This window comes from Emys orbicularis, chromosome 1 (assembly GCF_028017835.1).
Source record: "Emys orbicularis isolate rEmyOrb1 chromosome 1, rEmyOrb1.hap1, whole genome shotgun sequence".
Taxonomy (NCBI): domain Eukaryota; kingdom Metazoa; phylum Chordata; order Testudines; family Emydidae; genus Emys; species Emys orbicularis.
This window is the reverse complement of record NC_088683.1, coordinates 159486194-159510121: the sequence shown is the minus strand read 5'-3', so window position 1 is coordinate 159510121 and position 23928 is coordinate 159486194. Positions and strand designations below refer to the sequence as shown.

At 48.6% G+C, this 23928-nt stretch overlaps 1 protein-coding gene across 1 annotated transcript in view; it reads right to left on the bottom strand.

The window, feature by feature from the left end:
• Positions 1 to 723: 723 nt before the first annotated feature.
• Positions 724 to 23928, bottom strand: part of CASQ2 (calsequestrin 2) — a 57576-nt gene continuing 34371 nt past the window's right edge. The window contains exons 6-11 of the mRNA XM_065417496.1: positions 22716 to 22846; positions 16000 to 16045; positions 10724 to 10778; positions 8005 to 8105; positions 7512 to 7586; positions 724 to 918 (exon numbers count right to left, since the gene is read on the bottom strand). Coding sequence (XP_065273568.1) covers positions 724 to 918; positions 7512 to 7586; positions 8005 to 8105; positions 10724 to 10778; positions 16000 to 16045; positions 22716 to 22846 — 603 coding nt within the window. The remainder of the gene's footprint in view (positions 919 to 7511; positions 7587 to 8004; positions 8106 to 10723; positions 10779 to 15999; positions 16046 to 22715; positions 22847 to 23928) is intronic.

Sequence of the window (23928 nt, the reverse complement as noted above, 5' to 3'; positions counted from 1 at the left end):
CACACCAATCCAGGCAGGTTTCATGGGTTTGGGTGCAATTGTTTTGCACAGCTCTGCACGAAGGGAATATTCTTTCATTATATGGATAATTGAGATTTTAACTACCATCCTTTAAAAAAAAAACACCACGGCATTTATGATGTCATCAGTGAAGTAGTACCAGACACCCAAAGCAGAGTTTGTGGGATATTGTGGTCTTTGCTGTGCTGTTTAGCTGAGCAGCTGTGAAGGATGTTTTGTTTAATGCGATGGGCAGTATTTTTCAGTGACCTTCCTGGTGTCTTACAATGAGATTAGGTCTTAAAATATAAGAGGCCGATTAGCATGGAAATAGAAATTAGCTCCCCACGCCCTTTGGTGACATGGAGAAAGGCCCCCTACCATTTACCCAGGAGTAACTCACAGAAACGTCAGGGGAAATTCCCTGCAGATTTCTGTTGTCCGTACTGGTGAGGCCTGATTTTCAGCAGTGCTGAGCATCTGCAGCTGTTGTTGATTTCACTGAGAGCTGTGGGTGTGCAGAACCTCTGGAAACCAGGCCAAGGAGTTTTTTTGGTGTTGGGAGCAGGAGGGATGGGAAAGGAGGAGGAGACGGGTATTCTGTGACCATTGGAAACAGTCTTCATAAGGCCGAGTAGGCGGGACAGCCATTTAGGAGGCAAAGCAACCTGCCCCAAGTGAAAACGGCTCACTGTCCGGAAGACAAACTGTACAGAGTCAAATCTAATCGTCATCGTCGTCGTCGTCGTCGTCGTCATCGTCATCATCATCATCATCATCGTCGTCATCATCATTGTCATCATCGTCATCATCTTCCGTATTTATCTTCCCAGAGAGCACATCCTCTATCCAGTCTTCCAGCTCCTCAGCTGTGGGCAGGTCATCATCATCCTTGATTTCCATCCAAATACTGTCTGCCTGAAGGAACAGATAACACAGCAAGAAATCAGAGCACCTCCCTACCAGGGGCTGGCTGGTGGTAGGATTACTTCACCTCTCCAAGGAGGGGGTAGGATTAGCTTATTTCTCTAACTAGGTGCGGTGGGATTAGCTCATATGTCAAGCAGGGGCTGGCAGGATTAGCCCCCCCTTTCTAACAGGGGGACTCAGTGCTGCTTTACTAAGGCCTGGGCAACACTTAAAATTTAGGTCGGCATAGCTACATCACTCAAGGTTGTGACAAATCCACCCGCCGTAGCCTGGCCCCTGGTGTAGATCCAGCAAGGGTGACAGAAGACCTAGCTACTGTTGCTTGGGATGGTGGTGATCCTACACTAACAGAAAGACCCCTTCCATCGTTGTAGGCTGTGCCTATACTACTGGGTTATGATGGTATAGTCCCTGTAGTGGAGACATGGCCAAAGATTATAATAGATGTACTGCATGGAACTGATCATGTTCTTAAACTGATGGTTAGGAACTGGGCAGGTAATAGCATGCATTTTGATCACATTTTTCTCATTATTGGACCAGCTAGCTAATTATATTAGCCAATAGTCCATAGGGACGTAGCTCCACTGGTTTTAGCCCATTTCACAAATTAGTTTCATATTCCCCTCCTTGTCTCCAACTATCTCCATGGATTTGTTCCACTGGATTTTCCAGACCTCGTCATCTCTACTCATCTCCCTGATCCTTCCACTCTTTTCCTGCCAGCACTCTCTCCGGCCTATCACACAGTCTGGAGGGACACTCTTGGCAGAGCCGGCTCCAGGCACCAGCCTACCAAGCATGTGCTTGGGGTGGCACCTGGAGGGGGGCGGCGCTCAGGCCCGAGAGCGGGGCCGCGACTGGGCTCGCCGCCCTCCCCGCGGCGCTCTGGCCGCCGGGGAGAGCGGAGCCGCAGCGGGCTCGCCACCCTCCCCCAGCGCTCCGGCCAGCCGGGGAGAGCGGGGCCGCCCTCCCCCGGCGCTCCGGCCGGCCGGGAAGAGCGGGGCCCCGGCCGGGCTCTCCGCCCTCCTCGCGGCACTCCGGCCGGTCGGGGAGAGCGGGGCCGCGGCGGGCTCGCTGCCCTCCCCCCGGTGCTCCGGCCGGTCGGGGAGAGCGGGGCCCCGGCCAGGCTCGCCGCCCTCCTCTGCTGCGCTCCCCGCCGGGGGGCGGGGGGAGGCTTTTTTGCCTGGGGTGGCAAAAAAGCCAGAGCCGGCCCTGACTCTTGGGGTTACAGCAGCTCCTGCCATCTGGAAGAGCCTTTTCCCATAACACCTCTTTGCCTCACTGACTCCACAGTTCATTCCAAATCTGCAGAAAATACTGCCCATCCCCCTGGTCTGTATGTCTTAAACTCTTCTCTCTGTTCATATCATTTAAAGCTGCAAACCACTGTGGATTTCTGGCGGTATGAAAGACACTGTACAAAATAAAGTTGTGGAGTAGTGAGAGGAGGCATGGTCTAGTGGAAGGGGACTCAGGTGACCTGGGCTCTATTCCCTGTTTAGCCACAGATTCCTTGCATGACCATGGAGTTTCCCTAGCTGTAAAGCGGGGATAATGACACTGTTCGTTCATGCTTTGAAAGGCCCTGGAGCAATGAAATCTCCAAAGCAAAGTCTTTCCTTGCCTGAGGGACCTAATTTGCTTGGGGTCCTGATGTATGTTTTGATAAAATATCTGGTCACATTTCCGCCTCTAGGGAGGGCTTAGATCCCCAAGTATTTCCTTTATCAATCAGGAAGCTATCAAAAGAGATACAGAGCTTGATCCTGATGCCCTGCGAGTAGTCCCATTGAATTCAATGGCACTGTTTGGGTGAATGAGGGCTACTCCTGTGAGTAAAGACAACTGAATCAGACTCATCGCTTGTGTGGAAAATATAGCTGCAGTATATTGCAATGCACAGTGGCAGGACTTATACACCGCCACAGTGAGAATAGGCAGTGGGAACCTGGAACAGAATGGTATTTTTATTGGCGGATTTCTAGAGAAGTGATGGGAACAGAGAGGCTACTCCCTCTGAAGTCAATGGAAATGTTTCTTTGTATTCACTGGGACTGATTCACCACTGTGTTACTCCATTTTATTTCAGTGCATCTCAGTGGATTTACATCACTGTCAAACTGGAGCATTGCAGTGCTGAATCAGGCCCAACATTTTTCTTTTCTTATACCGCACCAAAATGCACCTTCCTTAAACCTTCCTTCTAGATATATGGAAAACATACTTCACACCCCTTCCCTGCCCCCATTCCAACCCCTCCCCAAAGTCCCCGACCCAACTCCGCCCCCTCCCTGCCCTTATTCCAACCCCTTCCCCAAATCCCCGGCCCTGCCTCTTCTCCTGAGTGTGCCACATTCCTGCTCCTCCCCCCTCCCTCCCAGCTATTTGGCGGTGGCCGGGCAGGAAGCACTGGGAGGTAGGCAGAGGAGTGGGGACACGGCGCGCTCAGGAGGGGAGGAGGAGGTGGGGCGGGGGGTGAGGGGAGCTTGGCTGCCAGTGGGTGCAGAGCACCCACTAATTTTTCCCCGTGGGTGCTCCAGCCCTGGAGCACCCATGGACTCAGTGCCTATGTCTAGATAACCTCTGGATAGTAAATATGTTCCAATGGGTAACCGACATTCATGGACAATATCTCATTACATGTCATGTTCTTGCTAGCAACAGGTCTACTCTCATAAATTTCCATTGGTGTCTATTTAATATAACTTTAAAATTACTTAAAAGGCAAACAACTGCTGCAAATTCATTAACAGGACACATCTGGGTCTAGTATCCAGGGCGCTGGATCCAGGGCATTGGGTTCTATTCCTACGTGACCTAGTGGGCAATCTTATGTAAGACATTTAATCTCTCCATGCTTCTGGTTTCCTTTCTTCCCCGTCTTGTTTATTTAGACCTGGTCCACAGTAGAAAATTAGGTCGGTTTAACTACATCAGTCAGGAGTGTGAAAAATCTACCCACGCTTGTCTATGCTGAAGCGCTACAGCGGCAAAGCTGCAGCGGCACAGCTGGGCCACTGTGGTGCTCTAAGAGTAGACAAGCCCTTAGTCTGTAAACTCTGCAGGGCAGGGTCCGTCCCTTAATATGTGTACGTACAGGGCCTAGCAAAACATGGCCCCAGTTTCTGATCAGGGCCTCTACCCACTGCTTTAATATTGTTAAATGGCTTGGCTTAAACCTCATCTAAACTGTTGTGACCTCCACCCCTCATTTAAGGTAGCTCAGAGACAGATAAACAGCCCCATCTAAGACAAAGGGGTATGCGAGCCCACTCAGTGATTTGGATTTTGTGGGTGGAGAGCTCCATAAGGGATTGTTTGTGCATGTGTGTGAGCTAGTCTACACTTAAAATGCTTCAGCAGCGCTGCTGCAGCGTTTCAGTGTAGACACAACCTATGCTGACAGGAGGGATTCCCCTGTCGGCGTGGGTAACCCACCTCCCTGACAGAAAACGTATTCTGTTGACCTAGCACTGTCTACACTGGGGGTTAGGTCTGTATAGCTGCGTCTTTCAGGCATGTGGATTTTTCACACCCCCAAGAAATGTAGCTATAGCAATATAAATCCCTAGTGTAGGCCAGGCCTCTTTGCGGGTGGGTGGGTAAGTGGTACAAAATGAACACAAGCCGAGAGACAACAGAAGAGAGAGACAGAAGCAAGCCAGAAGTAAAGTGAGAAAGTCAAGCAGACACTGTCTGAAAGCACAGTAATGTGGCCCTGAAACAAATCTAAGAGAAAAGCTTTTTGGACACAGAGTTCTGGCTGGAAAGGCAGGCTTGGGACAGCAAACAAAGAAACCGTCTACTGCTATGTGATTCCTCCTGTGTTCAGAGAAACAGGACTTTGTCCATTCTTTGTAAATAAACAAGGCTGTGCCAAAGAAAACATCAGCCCCCATCACCAATTTCTACTTCCATGTGGAACACACACAGGTCCTCAAACTTTGATTAGCCACTTGGGTCAGAAGGGGTAACAATATAAATAATCATAATAGTAAATCAGCTACATCTGGTAAAGTGTGTAGCTGCTTGATAACTTCTGACCCAAACTTTGCTGTTTTTCTACATTTCCAACTTTTCCACTGACTCCAGTAAGAGCAGGAGCAGGCCTGGAGTTACTTAATAATACTACTGGTTTGCCCTTCTACAGCACCATCCATCCACAGATCTCACAGCACTTGTCAAATAGGAGCAAATGAAATCTTGTAGTATCCCTCCGATACACATGGGTTTCATTATCCCTGCTGTAGAGAAGAGGAAACTGAAGGGTGAACTGATTTGCTCAAGGTCACAGAGGAAGTAGGTGGCAGAGCCAGGAACAGACCCCAAGGGTTGGATCCTTAGCTGGCATAAATTGTCATAGCCCATTGAAGTCCCTCTTGACTCTCCTCTGAGGTCAAATTAACATTCAGATTTTTTATTAACAAAATTTCAAACACAAAAAGGGTCGTTAAACCCAGACTCCATGTTATGAGTATTTACATAGTTGAGGGAATTCTGATTCCCAAGCTGCTGCGTTTCCAGACAGCTCCTTTTTATGGTTATAAAAGGTTACATTTCACAGCATCCAGCCATGAAAAGAAGAAGCCTGTAAATCTGGAGTATGTCTTAGAAGTTCTCAGATAATCTCGACGTTTCTGTCAGAATGAGGAAAAATGTTTTTTTTCCCCTCCATTGTCTTGCCATTTGGCATGTTACGTGCATTTTATTTTCCTGACTGTTCCTTATGGTTAGTTGTTGCTTGGAAGCAGGACTGGGTCCCTCACCTGACTGTCAGTACATACACAGGGAGTTTGCAACCCGACATTAGTCCCACACAAGCCTGGTACAACACAGTGGAAATAATAGCTTTTTAATGGCAAGATTTACTGCTCATAAAACCCAGGCAGGTAGCACAATGGCAAAGTCTGAGTCACCCAGAGCCTGATCCTGGGATGTGCTGGGCACCCTGGACTCCAATGCGAGTTAGGACTCAGCACCTCTCAGCAACTGCACTGGTTACATGGGTATGTTTTGAGTTGATTTGCACTCTCCATGGTAACACAATGGCATGACTTAGAAACAGTTGCCAACCTGGGTGGAAAATTCCATATGTTTGTGAAGTGCAATAGGACGGGGCTGCTTAGCTTTTGTTTTACTGTGCATGCACGTGAAACAGAGTAAGAGTTGAATTATACTCCCCAGATCGTGTGCATGGGTGGGGAGGGACTCAGGGAACCTCCCTCACTCCTCTGGTCTAGTGCACCCTCCCCAGGGCTAGGCTCACTGTGGCTCTCGTCACTAGGGAACATGAAGCGGGGATGGCTGGTCAGTGCTGCTGGCAGTACTAGAGGCCCAGGCTGTGTTTCTGGGCAGGGTGAAGCCAGGGCTGTGACTCTTCTGCGCTGGGATGGCTGCATGGTGGAATGTATTGGATATACCTGTTGAACAGGTATGACAAGGGCTTCCCCTACCCTAGGCAGCGAGAAGAATTAAGCCTTTCTTCCTCCTCTGCCCCATTGCAGCTCGAGCCGTGCAGGAGCCCTCACTGGTTTTGTGATCGAGCGGTGTTGTGGCTAGAAAAGGGCCTTTGGTTTTAGACTACAGGGGTGTGCAGTTGGGGAGGAACGGCTACACTCACAGTTTGCATAAGGCCTGGGGGAAAGTGAGGCGTAATTAAATTCCATTAAAAGAACTCAGAGAGAATATGCTAGTGTGGTTATTGTCAGCCAGGTGCCTATGTAAGAACAGCACCTGCTTATGGACTAGTTCTGCTCCCTGTACATTAAACCCAGTGCTGTGGTCTAAATACATGAGTTCACCCTCATCTGCTTCACGGTTGTGAAGACTGATACATCCACTGACACTATGCTACGCCTGTGATCAAATTCTCCATAGTGCCACTGAACACAATGGTCTCACAGTGGGCTGGAAGCCTAGAGGAAGCCCTGATATTCAATATTCTTTCCATGAAGTTCCCACCATTGTCAATTTATATTGCATCCTTCGGGTTTCTTACTGTATTTTTAATCTGTGCAGCTGCTCACTGTTGTCTGTTAGTGACCGTCTTTCCTCACACAGTCAAACTGTGCCCTTTTGGTTTTACCATGCAGCTACCCTCTTCCTTCTTTCAGTCCCTAAGCTATCTTTTGCTGCTCTGTTTTTCTGCTGAGACCTATAGAATTCCATGCAAATAAGACCCTACTGTGAGTGACTGACTAGGAAAGACCCCAGGGGAAGTGATGAAAACCTCATTGTACGAGTCATTTAAAATTAAGTTGGATAAAGCACTGGGGAACAGTCTGTAGGGAACAATTGCGCATTGGCCAGAGGTAGCCTACCATTGACTCAGTAGTAGAACTGGGCCCAAACTGAAACTGGATCTGAACATTCCTGCACTTTGAAGTGTTGGAAATCCAGATCTAAAGGTAAATTTTGTGGCTTAACATTTGCTCTGCTCACCAGGGGTGAAATTCTGGTCCCACTGACGTCAACGGCAAAACTTCTATTGACTTCACTGGGGCCAGGATTTTGCCCTAAGTCTTGTCCTTCTTAGCATCTCAGATTCTTACTGGATTTGCTGTGTTTGTCATACTCACATCTGTGACATTTACCACCCCGATCTGTGGCTTGAATAGGTCAATCTTGAAGATCTTCTCCCAATAGGTGATGAGCTGCAGCAATGGGGGGGGGAAAAAAGGAAGCTAAGACAAAGGTGTTTAAACAACCACTTCATATTAACACAGCCAGCTGGCTATTGAAGAACAAGCCATCCAGTGATCAGTCTGGTCCTGGAAATCAGAGATGGGCTGTCTTGTGTAGCAGTGTAAAGAGCTAACCAGTGGCCTGTCCCAAAAGCATCCATCTAATGGTAGAAACACCAGATCAGTTTCTTCTCCAGCACTGTCATGCAGATTTGACTGGGTGGTGTATCCTGGCTGGTTAGTTCCCAGTTTGCCATGTTATGTCTCAACTTCTCCCACATCTTCTCTTCTCTTCCTATACATTCTGTGTGTGCTCTGGTAGGATGAGTGCACACAAACACACACACACACCAACAGGAAAGGAGGGAAATGATCCTCCGCCACTCACCAGAGGAAAGTCATCAGGATCGATCCACACAATGCTTAGGTCAGGATTGTTGGTGTTCTCCTTGGCGACTTGCTTCAGAGTCTCCAGGAACTCAAAGCCATCTGAAATGATATATATGAACCTCCTAGTCTCTCAAACAAGCACCCCGATACACGCTTCTTGTTTTGTTGCAATGTCCAGGCTAAAGAGGGCGTACAAGGCTCCTTTTTATTTAAAAAGTTTCTAGCTAACCTCTGTTCCTTATGATGATGGCTGCTACATGACAATGCTTTGCACTTCTCTAGCAGCCTTCCTCCGAGCATATCAAAATGAATGAAATATTAATCAAGCCTCGTAATCCCTCTGTGAAGTGGGGCATTTGCATTATCCCCATTTTACAGATGGGGAAACTGAGGCACAGAGCGAATGAAGGGTGGGATTTTCATTAATGCCTGAGTGATTTAGGACCACACATTCCATTGACTTGTGCTCCTGAATCACTAAGGCACTTTTGAAAATCTCATCCTAAGTGCTTCACCCAAGATCACACAACAAGTCAGTGGCAGAATTGGGACAAAAAACTAACGGTCCTGAATCCTGTTCTCTGCTCACTCAGCTTGTGCAGTAGGACTCTAGGAACTGCCATCTGAAACTAACTAATAGTTCGTGCAGAATATTATTTTATCTCCAACTGCTGCCAGAGTCAAAAGCTTCTGAGGAAGATGTAAGCCCCTCACAAATCGCTTGTCTGTGCCACACTGACCAGAGAGAGGGGTAAATTTCTTCCTGACCCGAGCTGGTGACCAATTTAAGGCCTGGAGCATGAGGATTGATAATCCTTGCAATTTAATCCTAACTGGTGTAGTTGCTGAGGCTAGCTAAAAGTTCACACAAGCATCATAAGAACATAAGAACATAAGAACATAAGAAAGGCCGTACTGGGTCAGACCAAAGGTCCATCTAGCCCAGTATCTGTCTACCGACAGTGGCCAATGCCAGGTGCCCCAGGGGGAGTGAACCTAACAGGCAATGATCAAGTGATCTCTCTCCTGCCATCCATCTCCATCCTCTGACGAACAGAGGCTAGGGACACCATTCTTACCCATCCTGGCTAATAGCCATTTATGGACTTAGCCACCATGAATTTATCCAGTCCCCTTTTAAACATTGTTATAGTCCTAGCCTTCACAACCTCCTCAGGTAAGGAGTTCCACAAGTTGACTGTGCGCTGCGTGAAGAAGAACTTCCTTTTATTTGTTTTAAACCTGCTGCCTATTAATTTCTTTTGGTGACCCCTAGTTCTTGTATTATGGGAATAAGTAAATAACTTTTCCTTATCCACTTTCTCAACATCACTCATGATTTTATATACCTCTATCATGTCCCCCCTTAGTCTTCTCTTTTCCAAACTGAAGAGTCCTAGCCTCTTTAATCTTTCCTCATATGGGACCCTCTCTAAACCCTTAATCATTTTAGTTGCTCTTTTCTGAACCTTTTCTAGTGCTAGAATATCTTTTTTGAGGTGAGGAGACCACATCTGTACACAGTATTCGAGATGTGGGCGAACCATGGATTTATATAAGGGCAATAATATATTCTCAGTCTTATTCTCTATCCCCTTTTTAATGATTCCTAACATCCTGTTTGCTTTTTTGACCGCCTCTGCACACTGCGTGGACATCTTTAGAGAACTATCCACGATGACGCCAAGATCTTTTTCCTGACTCATTGTAGCTAAATTAGCCCCCATCATGTTGTATGTATAGTTGGGGTTATTTTTTCCAATGTGCATTACTTTACATTTATCCACATTAAATTTCATTTGCCATTTTGTTGCCCAATCACTTAGTTTTGTGAGATCTTTTTGAAGTTCTTCACAATCTGCTTTGGTCTTAACTATCTTGAGTAGTTTAGTATCATCTGCAAACTTTGCCACCTCACTGTTTACCCCTTTCTCCAGATCATTTATGAATAAATTGAATAGGATAGGTCCTAGGACTGACCCTTGGGGAACACCACTAGTTACCCCTCTCCATTCTGAGAATTTACCATTAATTCCTACCCTTTGTTCCCTGTCCTTTAACCAGTTCTCAATCCATGAAAGGACCTTCCCTTTTATCCCATGACAGCTTAATTTACGTAAGAGCCTTTGGTGAGGGACCTTGTCTCCAGATCCCTGTCTCCCTTTCCCCAGTTTGTGTATGGGGTTCTCGCTGCTCGATGGAGGCAGGCCCTGCTGAACTGGTCTGACAGGCTTGCCAACTGCCAGACTGCATTTGCTTTGGAAACTTTCTCATGCCAGGTAAGGTATGGTAACTGAACTGCAAAGCAACAGACACACCTTCCTTCTGGGCGACGCTTCCTTGTGGCTGCACTTGTGAAGGGGAGAGAGACTTCCCTTTAGAATCAGCACAGATCCTGGGATGCTCAGTGCAGGGATTGGGATTGGTAAAGGATTGGGAGGGGGAGAAGGTGGCTCCAAGATGTGGAGTCAGTTTAACAGAGTGTAAGCTGATGTAACTCACACACTGTGGGGCTGGGAGGAAGGAGTCTTGCAGGAAAAGCAACTAGCAAGAAGGGGTGAGGAGGTGTAAGTCCTTGGGGCTGAGAAGAGGGCCTATGTGTGAGGCTCATACCAGGCAACCATAATTCAAGTCAAAGCTGATCCTAGGTACAATAGATTTCCAGCTAGGTGTGGGGAGAGACAGGAGTTATGTGGGGGTGGGGAAGGGCCTCCTACCCGGGTCGTCTTCTTCGGCGAAGGCCACAATGTGAATTCCATCCAGGTCATCCTCCTGTGGACAAGAAAGCTGTTACTGACTGGTCAGGAGAGAGGAGGAGAGAGCATTGAGAGGGGAAGGGGCAGCTCGAGCGCAGGTTGCTGTTGGAGATAAGGAAAAACGGGGTGCCATGAGGAGAAGTATCTGGATGAGGAAGAGAGGGGCACTGTTAAGAGCGGCTGAGACTGAGTCATGATGTGACATTAGAGTGTGGGGCTTAGGTGGGGTGGAGATGTGGAGGTGATGGGTACCACAAAGAAGAGTTTGGCTGGGGTTGCTGTGGAGTAACGCACAGTATTGGATGGGATCTGCTGTGAAAGATGAGGAGGAGGCCACCACACCAAGCGATAGGGTTGGAAGCGGGGAGAGAAGAAGGAGGAAGAGAGCACTTTGTAAGGCTTGGACGCAGTTGCTAAGAGAGATAAGGATGCTCCTGCAGGCCTGGCAGTGGTGGAGAGGCATTGTTCCTGTAGAAGACCTAGTGCCCCATGGGGTGCTGTAGAGAGCCAGCTGAGTACAGGGTCTTTCTACACTAGCTGGAGCCTGAACTCTCCAAAATGCTTCCCTGCTGCCAGTGCTCAGTGTGCAGGGCCATGGCCATGCCCCACCCCCCACAGACATGCCCCTTCTGGGCTGGTGAGTGATGCCAATAGCATCAGCTGGTGTCCCTCCTCCTCCAATAATGGGAGCAATGAAGAGGCTCAAATGAGTCTCTGTAAGGGGTGAAGAGCACGAGGTTTTGGAGGGGGGGTCACTGTGAGTAGTGAGGGGATCAGACGGGGCGGGGGAGAGGGGAGGGGGCTCAGACAGGGCGGGTGAGAGGGGAGGGGGCTCAGGCGGGGCGGGTGAGTGGTGGGGGGATCAGACAGGGCGGGTGAGCAGTGAGGGGATCAGACGGGGCTGGTGAGAGGTGAGGGGGCTCAGATGGGGCGTGGGAGAGGGGAGGGGGCTCAGACGGGGCGGGTGAGAAGGGAGGGGGCTCAGATGGGGCGTGGGAGAGGGGAGGGGATCAGACGGGGCGGGTGAGTGGTCAGGGGATCAGATGGGGCGGGTGAGAGGGGAGGGGATCAGACAGGGTTGGTGAGAGGTGAGGGGGCTCAGACGGGGCGGGTGAGAGGGGTGGGGATCAGATGGGGCGGATGAGAGAGGAGGGGGCTCAGACGGGGCGGGTGAGAGGGGAGGGGCCTCAGATGGGGCAGGTGAGAGGTGAGGGGGCTCAGGCGGGGCGGGTGAGTGGTGAGGGGATCAGATGGGGTCGGTGACAGGTGAGGGGATCAGACGGGGCGGATGAGAGGGGAGGGGCCTCAGGCGGGGCGGGTGAGAGGGGAGGGGCCTCAGGTGGGGCAGGTGAGAGGGGAGGGGGCTCAGACGAGGCGGGTGAGAGGGGAGGGGGCTCAGACGGGGCGGGTGAGTGGTGAGGGGCTCAGACGGGGTGGGTGAGTGGTGAGGGGGCTCAGGCGGGGCGGGTGAGCGGTGGGGGGATCAGACGGGGTGGGTGAGCGGTGAGGGGATCAGACGGGGCGGGTGAGCGGTCAGGGGATCAGATGGGGCGGGTGAGAGGGGAGGGGGCTCAGACGAGGCGGGTGAGAGGGGAGGGGGCTCAGGCGGGGTGGGTGAGAGGTGAGGGGGCTCAGGCGGGGCGGGTGAGCGGTGGGGGGATCAAACGGGGCGGGTGAGCGGTGAGGGGATCAGACGGGGCGGGTGAGCGGTCAGGGGATCAGATGGGGCGGGTGAGAGGGGAGGGGACCAGACAGGGTTGGTGAGAGGTGAGGGGGCTCAGACGGGGCGGGTGAGAGGGGTGTGGATCAGACGGGGCGGATGAGAGAGGAGGGGGCTCAGATGGGGCGGGTGAGCGGTGGGGGGATCAAACGGGGCGGGTGAGCGGTGAGGGGATCAGACGGGGCGGGTGAGAGGGGAGGGGGCTCAGACGGGGCAGGAGAGAGGAGAGGGGAGGGGGCTCAGACGGGGCGGGTGAGAAGTGAGGGGCTCAGACGGGGCAGGTGAGAGGGGAGGGGGCTCAGACGGGGCGGGTGAGAGGGGAGGGGGCTCAGATGGGGCGGGTGAGTGGTGAGGGGCTCAGACGGGGCGGGTGAGCGGTGGGGGGATCAGACGGGGTGGGTGAGTGGTGGGGGGATCAGACGGGGCGGGTGAGCGGTCAGGGGATCAGATGGGGCGGGTGAGAGGGGAGGGGGCTCAGGCGGGGTGGGTGAGAGGTGAGGGGGCTCAGGCGGGGCGGGTGAGCGGTGGGGGGATCAAACGGGGCGGGTGAGTGGTGAGGGGATCAGACGGGGCGGGTGAGAGGGGAGGGGATCAGACAGGGTTGGTGAGAGGGGAGGGGCCTCAGACGGGGCGGGTGAGAGGTGAGGGGGCTCAGACGGGGCGGGAGAGAGGGGAGGGGGCTCAGACGGGGCAGGGGAGAGGAGAGGGGAGGGGGCTCAGACGGGGCGGGTGAGAAGTGAGGGGATCAGACGAGGCGGGTGAGAGGAGAGGGGGCTCAGACGGGGCAGGTGAGAGGGGAGGGGGCTCAGACGGGGCGGGTGAGTGGGGAGGGGCCTCAGACGGGGCGGGTGAGAGGTGAGGGGGCTCAGACGGGGCGGGAGAGAGGGGAGGGGGCTCAGACCGGGCAGGGGAGAGGAGAGGGGAGGGGGCTCAGACGGGGCGGGTGAGAAGTGAGGGGATCAGACGAGGTGGGTGAGAGGAGAGGGGGCTGAGACGGGGCAGGTGAGAGGGGAGGGGGCTCAGACGGGGCGGGTGAGAAGGTAGGGGGCTCAGACGGGGTGGGTGAGAAGTGAGGGGATCAGATGAGGCGGGTGAGAGGGGAGGGGGCTCAGACGGGGCAGGTGAGAGGGGAAGGGGCTCAGACGGGGCGGGTGAGCGGTGAGGGGATCAGACGGGGTCGGTGAGAGGTGAGGGGGCTCAGATGGGGGCAGGTGAGAGGGGAAGGGGCTCAGATGGGTGGGTGAGCGGTGAGGGGATCAGACGGGGCAGGTCAGAGGGGAAGGGGCTCAGACGGGGCGGGTGAAAGGTGACGGGATCAGACGGGGTCAGTGAGAGGTGAGGGGGCTCAGATGGGTGTCTTTGTGAGATCTGACAGACTTAGATGAGGCTGATGTGAGGGGCTTGGGTGATTTGCTCCATGAAAGCTGTGGGGGTGCGAGTAGGGCTTGGCTAATGACATTGGCAAAAGCCAATGTATCAGCCAGGCTGTTTATTGTGCACCTGCTACGAAAGTCGTCTCGGAATTATCCCACGGTAAAGCCTCAGTTTCTTCATCCTCTGCCGATCCCAGTTTCCATTTCAATTGATTTTAATGCAAGAAAAAATTCCCATCTAAATGCTAATTTCTTTTCCCCTTTGAGCCCAGAGGTGACAAAACCACTATCAAAAACTAAAAAGAACAACAACAAAATAAAACAAGCTAAAGGATTAAGTGGAAAACATTATCTTTAAAAACAAGAGACGGTGTCGGGCCTGTCCTAGCTTCTTTGGGGAATCCCATTTTCACAGGGACACTTAGGGCAGATTTGCTACAGAAATCAGACCACAAACAGATTGTGTAGCCTGCAGTTTTGTTTTTCCTTTACATTTGCCAGCAAGATCATTGCACAACAGACTAAAAAAAAATATCTCTCTCCTTAGACAAATGGAGCCAGATTCTGAACTCAGCTGCACTTGTGTAAACCTGGAGTAATTCCAGTGATGCGACTATTCTGAATTTACACCTGGGTAACTGAGATCAGAATCTAGCCCCTGATCTCTTGTGTATAAAAATCTCCTTACCTTAATGGATGAAAACCCTGTATTTTAACGCTGTGGTTATTAGCAAACTTTCCAGCACTGACAATCCATGCTTTTTTCAAGACTATATTATGACATATTTAATATTAAATCAAAATCACTATGGGTGAAATCCTGGTCCCATTGAAGTCAATGGTAAAACAAAATAACCATTAACATCACTGGAGCCAGGATTTAACCCAATATATCAAAACCATATTTAAAAAATAACTGAAAACCCTGGGTCCAACAAGACATAAAGACTGAACGACTCAATTGTCAAGGTTTCGTTGCATCATTTCTTTCCTTATTGTCTCAAGGACTAATTCTGCAATCAGTTCTTTTGAAAATCAGGCCCAAGGTGTCTCAAATTGGGCAGCCAAGCAGACACTGTTGAAAATGTTGGCTCTGAGCTCTTTGGAGAAATAATCGTATCTTCTTCAATGTCTGTAAAGCACCATCGGTGGCAACACCATGAATGAATAATATTAAGTGAATTTATCAGAATGCTGGACACAATTGGAGCTCTTGACTGGCTTTTAATGTCACACCCATGCCTATTAGAGCTGAGTCATTTGTAGCAAATAACTCATTCTATGAATGTCACCACTTTTCCCCTGTTCACAGAACACGGAATTCTTGCCTATGTTCTTACATTTCAAATTGCTGGTGAATTTCTTCAGAATCTTTTAACTGCAGTTCATTCAAACTGTGGCTATTACAATCAATGTACAATTTGTTCTGTAACTCATGTGAGTAACCTAACAATCCCAGCCTGAATTTCGAATTGGATATCTATTGTAACATTCACAATTCATGCTGTGTAAGTTCCATAAGTCATCCAGAAACAATACTACATGGCTGATCTATCTAATTAACCCTGTGAACACTACAGGTGAATAGAGGATTCCTTACCCAAGGATGTTGAATATGAGTATATTGTAGTCACCATTATAGGCTCAATAAGAGTTACATCTTGAACCAGCTAGAGTGGTTACTTAACACTGAACTGAGAATATCTTCTCCTCTTCTGTACTCTAGACCCAGCTGCTCCAAGAAGCAATTATTTAAGGTGCTGGGAAATTGCTTCTTTAAAACTTGACCCAGTGCCATTTGACCAGTTTACGCTAGGAGATGAATTGTTATAGTTATTATGTTTTGATTTTCCTCAGCACTGTGCATTCAACACCATTATCCCTGATTCTGGCCCCGATTCAGCAGTCTATCTCCAAACAGCAAAGCACTTCAGCATGTGATTAAACTGTACACACTGGAAGCTATGGATGAAGCTGCATAATCATCCAATGTGCTCGTAAAGCTGCAGAGGCTTTGGGGGATAATGCTGCTGTCTAATCATCACAGCTTGGAGCTTTTCTGTAGCAATTCACGAGCCAGAGCAGATTTGTTTCTCATTCAAAGATTTCAGGGGACTAAAGGCTTCCCTCCCTTGCATGCTTACCCAGGTCTCAAACATGTCTTCTGGGCGCAGCTTCCTCAGGGTGGCTCTGGAAAGAAGAAAAGCACCTTCTCTTAGGATGCAGGCAGGTTATTCACATTGCTGGTGTGAATGGAAAAAGCAATCATGGAGCAGATACCTACCAGTGGGATTCACCTCTCTAGGCCCCTTCTGAGTGTGGACAGAAGGGTCAAATTCTGCTCTCATTTCATAGATGCCAAGGCCAGAAGGGACCATTGTGACCATCTAGTCTGACCTCCTGTATAACACAGGCCATAGAACTGCCCCAAAATGATACCCAGAGCAGATCTTTTAGAAAAAACATCCAATCTTGATTTAAAAATTGTCAGTGATGGCGATTCCACCACGACCCTTGGTGCATTGTTCCAATGGTTAATTACCCTCACTGTTAAAAAATTATGCCCTATTACCAGTCTGAATTTGTCTAGCTTCAGCTTCCCTCCATTGGATCGTGTTATTCCCTTCTCTGCCAGATTGATGGGCCCATTATTAAATATTTGTTCCCCATGTAGATACTTAAAGTCTACAATCAAATCACCCCTTAACCTTCTCTTTGTTAAGCTAAACAGACTGAGCTCCCGGAGTCTATCGCTATCAGGCATGTTTTCCGATACTTTAATCGTTCTTGTGGCTCTTTTCTGAACCCCCTCCAATCTGTCAACATCCTTCTTGAATTGTGAGCACCAGAACTGTTTCGGGAACTATTTCAGCAGCAAATTACACCGGTGCCAAATACAGAGGTGAAATAACCTCTCTACTCCTACTCGAGATTCCTGTTTCTGCATCCAAGGATCACATTAGCTCTTTTGGCCACTGTGCCATACTGGGAACTCATGTTCAGCTGACTTTCCACCATGAACTCCAAATTCTCTTCAGAGTCCCCACTTCCCAGGATAGACTCCCCCATCCTGTACGTGTGGCCTACATTCTTTTTCCTAAATGAATACATTTACACTGAACCATATTAAAACACATATTGTTTGCTTGAGCCCAGTTTACCAAGCAATCCAGATCGCTCTGTCTCAGTAACCTGTCCTCTTCATTATTTACCACTCCCCCAATTTTTGTGTCATCTGCAAACTTTATAAGTGATGAGTTTATATTTTCTTCCACGGGGTTAATAAATATGTCAAATAGTGTAGCACCAAGAACCAATCCCTCAGGACCCCACTGGAAACACCCATTTGATGATTCCCTGTTCACAATTACATTTTTAGAACTATCAGTTAGCCAGCTTTTAATCCATTCAATGTGTGCCATGTTAATTTAATATGTTTCTAATTTTTTAATAAAAATGTCATGTGGTATCAAGGCAAACACTTTACAGAAGTCTAAGTATATTACATCAACACTATTACCTTTATCACCCAAACTTGTAATCTCATCACCATTATACTGGTACAACTCTGTTGTCACACCCTACTGGAGACACTTTGGAGATATGGTTCTAAACACCATGGGTTGTCCCATTTGTGTGTAACTGACAGCATAATGTGGCCCATAAGCTTTTTGAGAAGACAAGGTATAGTTCTACAACAATCCAGGGCCATTTACACTCACACTTCCCAATTGAGCCACAATCTCCATTCACTTCTGCTGGTTTTACCTCAGTGTAACTCAACTGACTTCCATGGAGTTACTCCAGATTTACATCAGAATTAGGACCTATGGGTTTTATGTGAGTAATTGAGAGCAGAATTTGACCGAATATATCTACACTAGAGATAGAGGAACCCCCAAAGAACTGGGAGGTTAGATTCAAATAAACATCCTAAATTTTGGATGCTTATTCAAAATGTCTGAACTGCTTGGGGCTGTAAAAGAACTGGAGAGCCTGAGAGAGCAAACGCCCTAATGAGAAGTCAGGTACATCAATCAAGGTTAAAAATACCTTTCAGTCAATGTTGCTAAGTTGATTTACAGCAGCTGAGGAACTGGCCCCATACAAATAGTCTCTCTGATGGAATTTGGACACTAACCACACAGAAGTAGGAAGCACAGTGACATGAAAGTGGGTATGGTCTAGTGGTTAAAGCAGAGTGGGCCAAATTCTGTTTTCAGTTAAATGGATGTAAAAATCCAAAGAAAAGTCTCTGTACTCAGTGGAATTACTACATAATTTACACTGGTGCAATTGGGAGCAGAATTCGGTCTGGTCTGGAAACCGACAGTCAAATTACCTGGCTTCCATTCCCAGCTCTGCACTAATCTGCTGGTGATCTTGGGCAAGTCACATCACTGCTCTATAGATCAGTTTCCTGAGCCATGCACTGGAGATCGTACTGTCCTGCTGTAGCACGCAGGTGTATTGTGAAGCTGAATTTATGAACCTTTACAAAGCCTTTGTATTTGGAGTTGAAGAATCAAGGTTCTAATTATGACTCCCCCAAGTGTGTGTGGGATTAGGCTAAGAATTATATACTCATAGAATCGTAAGACTGGAAGGAACCTCAAGAGGTCATCTAGTCCAGTCCCTGCACTCATGGCAGGACTAAGTATTATCTAGACCATCCCTGACAGGTGTTCTTTAAAATCTCCTATGATGGAGATTCCACAACCTCCCTAGGCAATTTATTCCAGTGCTTAACCACTCTGACAGTTAGGAAGTTTTTCCTAATGTCCAACCTAAACCTTCCTTGCTGCAATTTAAGCCCATTGCTTCTCGTCCTATCCTCAGAGGTTAAGGAGAATAATTTTCCCCCTCCTCCTTATAACAACCTTTTATGTACTTGAACACTGTTATCATGTCCCCTCTCAGTCTTCTCTTCTCCCGACTAAACAAACCCAGTTTTTTCAATCTTCCCTCATAAGTCATGTTTTCTAGACCTTTAATCATTTTTGTTGCGCTTCTCTGGACTTTCTCCAATTTGTCCACATCTTTTCTGAAATGTGACACCCAGAACTGGACACAATACTCCAGTTGAGGGCTAATCAGGGCGGAGTGGAGTGGAATAATTACTTCTTGTGTTTTGCTAACAACACTCCTGCTAATACATCTCAGAATGATGTTTGCTTTTTTTGCAACAGAGTTACACTGTTGACTCATATTAAGCTTGTGATCCATTATGACCCCCCAGATCCCTTTCTGCAGTACTCCTTCCTAGGCAGTCATTTCCCATTTTGTATCTGTGCAACTGATTGTTCCTTCCTAAGTGGAGTACTTTGCATTCGTCCTTATTGAATTTCATCCAATTCATCACCATTTCTCCAGTTTGTCCAGATCATTCTGCATTTTAATCCTATCCTCCAAAGCACTTGCAACCCCTTCCAGCTTGGTATTGTGTGCAAACTTGATAAATGTACTCTCTATGCCATTGTCTAAATCACTGATGAAGACATTGAACAGAACTGGACCCAGAACTGATCCCTGCGGGACCCCACTTGTTATGCCCTTCCAGCATGATTGTGAACCACTGATAACTACTCTCTGGGAACGGGTTTCCAACCAGTTATGCACCCTCCTTATAGTAGCTCCATCTAGGTTGTATTTCCCTAGTTTGTTTATGAGAAGGGCATGTGAGACAGACTCAAAATCCTTACTTAAATCAAGCTATACCACATCTACTGCTTCCCCCATCCACAAGGCTTGTTACCCGTTCAAAGAAAGCTAGTAGGTTGGTTTGACATGATTTGATCTTGACAAATCCATGCTTACTGTTACTTATCACCTTATTATCTTCTAGGTGTTTGCAAATTGATTGCTTAATTATTTGCTCCACTATCTTTCCAGGTTAGGGTGACCAGACAGCAAGTGTGAAAAATCAGGATAGGGGGTTGGGGAGGGGGGTAATAGGAGCCTATATAAGAAAAAGACCCCAAAATCGGGACTGTCCCTATAAAATCGGGACAACTGGTCACCCTATACCAGGTACTGACTGGTCTGTAATTCCCCAGATTGTCCTTATTTCCCTTATTATAGATGGGAACTATATTTGTCCTTTTCCAATCCTCTGGAATCTCTCCTGTCTTCCATGACTTTTCAAAGATAATTGCTAATGGCTCAGATACCTCCTCAGTCAGCTCCTTGAGTATTCTAGGATGCATTTCATCAGGCCCTGGAGACTTGAAGACATCTAACTATGCCTGTTGCCTGCAGCACATGGATTCACTACAGACTCTCTCTGCTACTCCTTTCCCGCTCTTCTTTTGGGGTTTGAACCTCCACATCCCTGTTTCCTAACCCACTTTCTCTTTTCTCTCACTGCTGGGGTGAAATCACAGCAGCATGCTCTGGGGTGGTGGCGAAGTTGTGATTCAGCAACTCTTCATCACAGGGTGGAGTGCGTACCTAGTGAAGATGTGCTGCGAGGTGGAGGAAAGCCCTTGAAGAGTCATTATAGCACATGAGAAGGAGTGGTTGCTTCTGTACATTTGACAGCTTTCTACAATGCCATGGCACCGATACAAAACAGTGATTCCAGGACCTGGCTAGTTCCCGAGTGGAGAACTCCAGACAACAAAATGTCTGAGGGACTTGTAGATGTCAGGTAAGAGGCACTAGTGTAACACGTTCTTTCTGCATAAATATGCTGTCCTCCCACATGGCCCCTCTATCCATTGCCACACTCCCTTTCTGAGCTCTGTCCAACCTGCCTCTCTGTTGCCTGTTGCTGACTTGACCACTGAGAAACGAGTGAATGGCAGGTGGGTTGGATAGAAGGAGACGTGCATAGGAGTCGAGCAGGGAAATGGCAGGAACATACAGGAGGCAGTAGCTGGGAGATGTAGGGAACCAGCAAAAGGGAGAAGAGGCCAGGTTAGAGTACTTCTGAGGGGTTGAGAGATGGCAAGCTGGGAGGAGTGAGAAATGAATCTTCAGGTGGGAGGGGGCTGTAGGCGAGGAAGTGATATACTCCTCATCAGTTGTCTAAAGAGCTCAACTGCTGACTTAACCTCATGCTCCATAAAGGCCTGGTCATTTCCATTTCCAGCTAAATGCACCTCCCAGTTTTGGCTTACATAGCTGTATGGCCCAGGTCCAGAAGCAGGACAGGAAGAGCTTGTCTGTTGTGAGGGGCTCAAAATGAGCTGCCAGGAACACGTCACTGGGACCTGAAGATTTTCCTCATGACACGATAGGCTCTTGATGGGCTGGATGTTCACAGATATATGATTTCATTAAACCCCTTTTACCCCCACCCCCACCCCAATCCTGGGTGCATATGGCGTCAATCATCCCCCGCCTCCCACCAAACCTGCCGTATCAACTTGCAATCTGTAAGGCTCAGAGATTTTCCTTTGCCTTTTCATTGCTGATGGTTAGCAGCAGATGGAGAACCTCAGGGCCTGGTGTTTGGCTGAGTGTTTAATCAGCCTCCTGTTCCTGCTGTTTGATGGAAAGAACGTGTTGAAAAAGACAGGAAGAGCTGGGGGTCAACGCTTCCCAGATCAGTCCAAGAAGAGCAGGATACTGATGACGGGGATGAACCTACCTGATGGACAGGAGCTTTCTTCAACATTCCAGAGGAAAGTGAAACCATCTCCGAGTTCTTTGCCCACAGATCCAGGGGAAATTCCCTCCTGACTCTAAACCTCACAATGAGTTTAACCACATGTGCATGAGCAAAAATCACCAATCTAATCCCATTTATGACCCATGAGACTGTTGGTGACCATGTTTTCCTTGAATCCTTTCTTGATCCTTGATAGCCTATTGGATTAATTTGGATATGTATAACTGTTGGGAAAAGCAATTTATATGTGCGGGGCGATGCCCTGTCTGAACTCCACTGCACTTTATTTTTAAAGGTCCATATTCACCTTGCCCCACAGGCAGGTGCATACATAGATTTAACCCCTGAGATGGGAATAACCCCGTTAGTCATGTCCAGAATCTTGGGCTACCAGTTTTTTTTTTAATTCCTGCCCCATCCCTAGTCAAATATAAAGCTGGTCTGGAGCATTCACAATTTGCATTGACTTGAGTGGAAACTTCTCCAGACCAGGCCCAGTATAACCACATATGAAGTAGCTTCCTTCATCAGCCCACTCAGACCAAGCACACAGTACAGTATTGTTCCTCTTATCCCACCTCAAATAATGCACCGTGGTCTTAGCTCAGTACACGTGCTGATGGGTCATTTTTAACATCAGGAGCAGAAGATAGTCAGGGGCGGGGTGGGGTTGGACTGCATTTAGTGCTGCCTTGAAAGCCCTGGAGAATGAGGCCATCTATTTCTCCACAAAGGAAGGAACTGCATGAGCAGTGCATGCTTTCCACACGCTGCTATCAGTATGTCTCAATCTGGACCTAGAGCAGTGGTTCTCAGCCTATTTACCATTGTGGGCTGCATAGCAGGTCTATGTGTTATGTGGGCCGCATCCACACAATATATATACTACCTGTACAGCTACATGGGCCGCAGCTGTGTGCTGATTGGGCTGCAAGCGGCCCATGGGTCGCGGGTTGAGAACCACTGACCTAGAGGGACCACCTCTGTGAAGAAGAGGGGAGTTCAATCTCCATTCAATCCTTAGTTCAGAATGCCTGGTTGTGAGGCACTGTAACCTGTACACTAGGAATTAGGCACAGTCTCACAAAATTAATGTCACATAGGCCACTGGACAGCTAACAGATGGTAGTAACCTTCACTTACTATTGAGATGGTTTGGACTGGCACCAGCAACCTTGAGGTGACATGCTTCTAGGCAAGTCCCAACTGCCCAAGCCCCCAGTCCGTGAACAGCAGGCTATGTACCTTTTGTGCTCCTTCACAAACTCAACCAGCTCCTCTTCCGTGTAAGGCTTGTCGGGGACATGAACTGGCTCATCCATGAATGGCTCATAGAAATCCACCTCATTCAGCTTCAGAGCTAGTTTCTTTGCAACCTGTGGCAATCACAGAAGTTATAAGTGAATAGGTCTGACATACCCACCGGGGCAAGCAAATGTCTTCCCTATTGCAGAGGAGTGGTGAGTGTGGTGTCCTCTGAGCATACCTTGTAATGGGCATCTGTCGCACACATAGCCCAATCCTTCCCTTGTCAATACTGCTTTCTACAGTAATGGCCTCAAACGTTGTGTCAGAACTGGGCCCACACATCTCACCCTTTGGTTTTCAAATCCAAACCAGGATCTGCATCTGAATTGCAAAAATGGCCTTTATCCTTATAATAGGGACAAATTAAAACCTGGAGTGATCAAAATCCTGATCTGGAACCAAATTTTAGATATGGGACCATCTCTAGATCTTAGAAGCACTATCGCAAGCTGTTGTGTTTGCGGTGATGAACAGGTTTTTGATAAGCAGAATATTCATTTGTGTTTTATAACCCTTTTCCCATCCACATGTCTCTAAGGCCTTGGCTACACTTGCGAGTTACAGCGCTGTAAAGCCACCCCCAGCGCTGTAACTCACTCCCCGTCCACACTGGCAAGGCATTTGCAGCGCTGTATCTCCGTGGTTGCAGTGCTGCATGTACTCCACCTCCCCGAGAGGAATAGCGTGTATTGCGCTGCCGCTGCAGCGCTGCGGCGCCAGTGTGGCCGCCCAATGCGCTGTGATTGGCCTCCAGAAGTATTCGGCAGTATCCCACAATGCCTGTTCTAGCCACTCTGGTCATCAGTTCAAACTCTACTGCCCTGGCCTCAGGTAACCAACCATGTGACCCGCCCTTATCCCCTTCCTGTTTGCTCAGCCCGGCGTGGTGTGGAGTGCTACCAGCGAATCTTTCCAGGTGACCATGCCTCCACGTGCCAAGCGAGCCCCAGCATGGAGCAATGGCGAGTTGCTGGACCTCATCAGTGTTTGGGGGGAGGAAGCTGTCCAGTCCCAGCTGCGCTCCAGCCGTAGGAATTACGATACCTTCGGGAAGGTATCAAAGGACATGATGGAAAGGGGCCATGACCGGGACGCCTTGCAGTGCAGGATTAAAGTGAAGGAGCTGCGGAGTGCCTACCGCAAAGCCCGC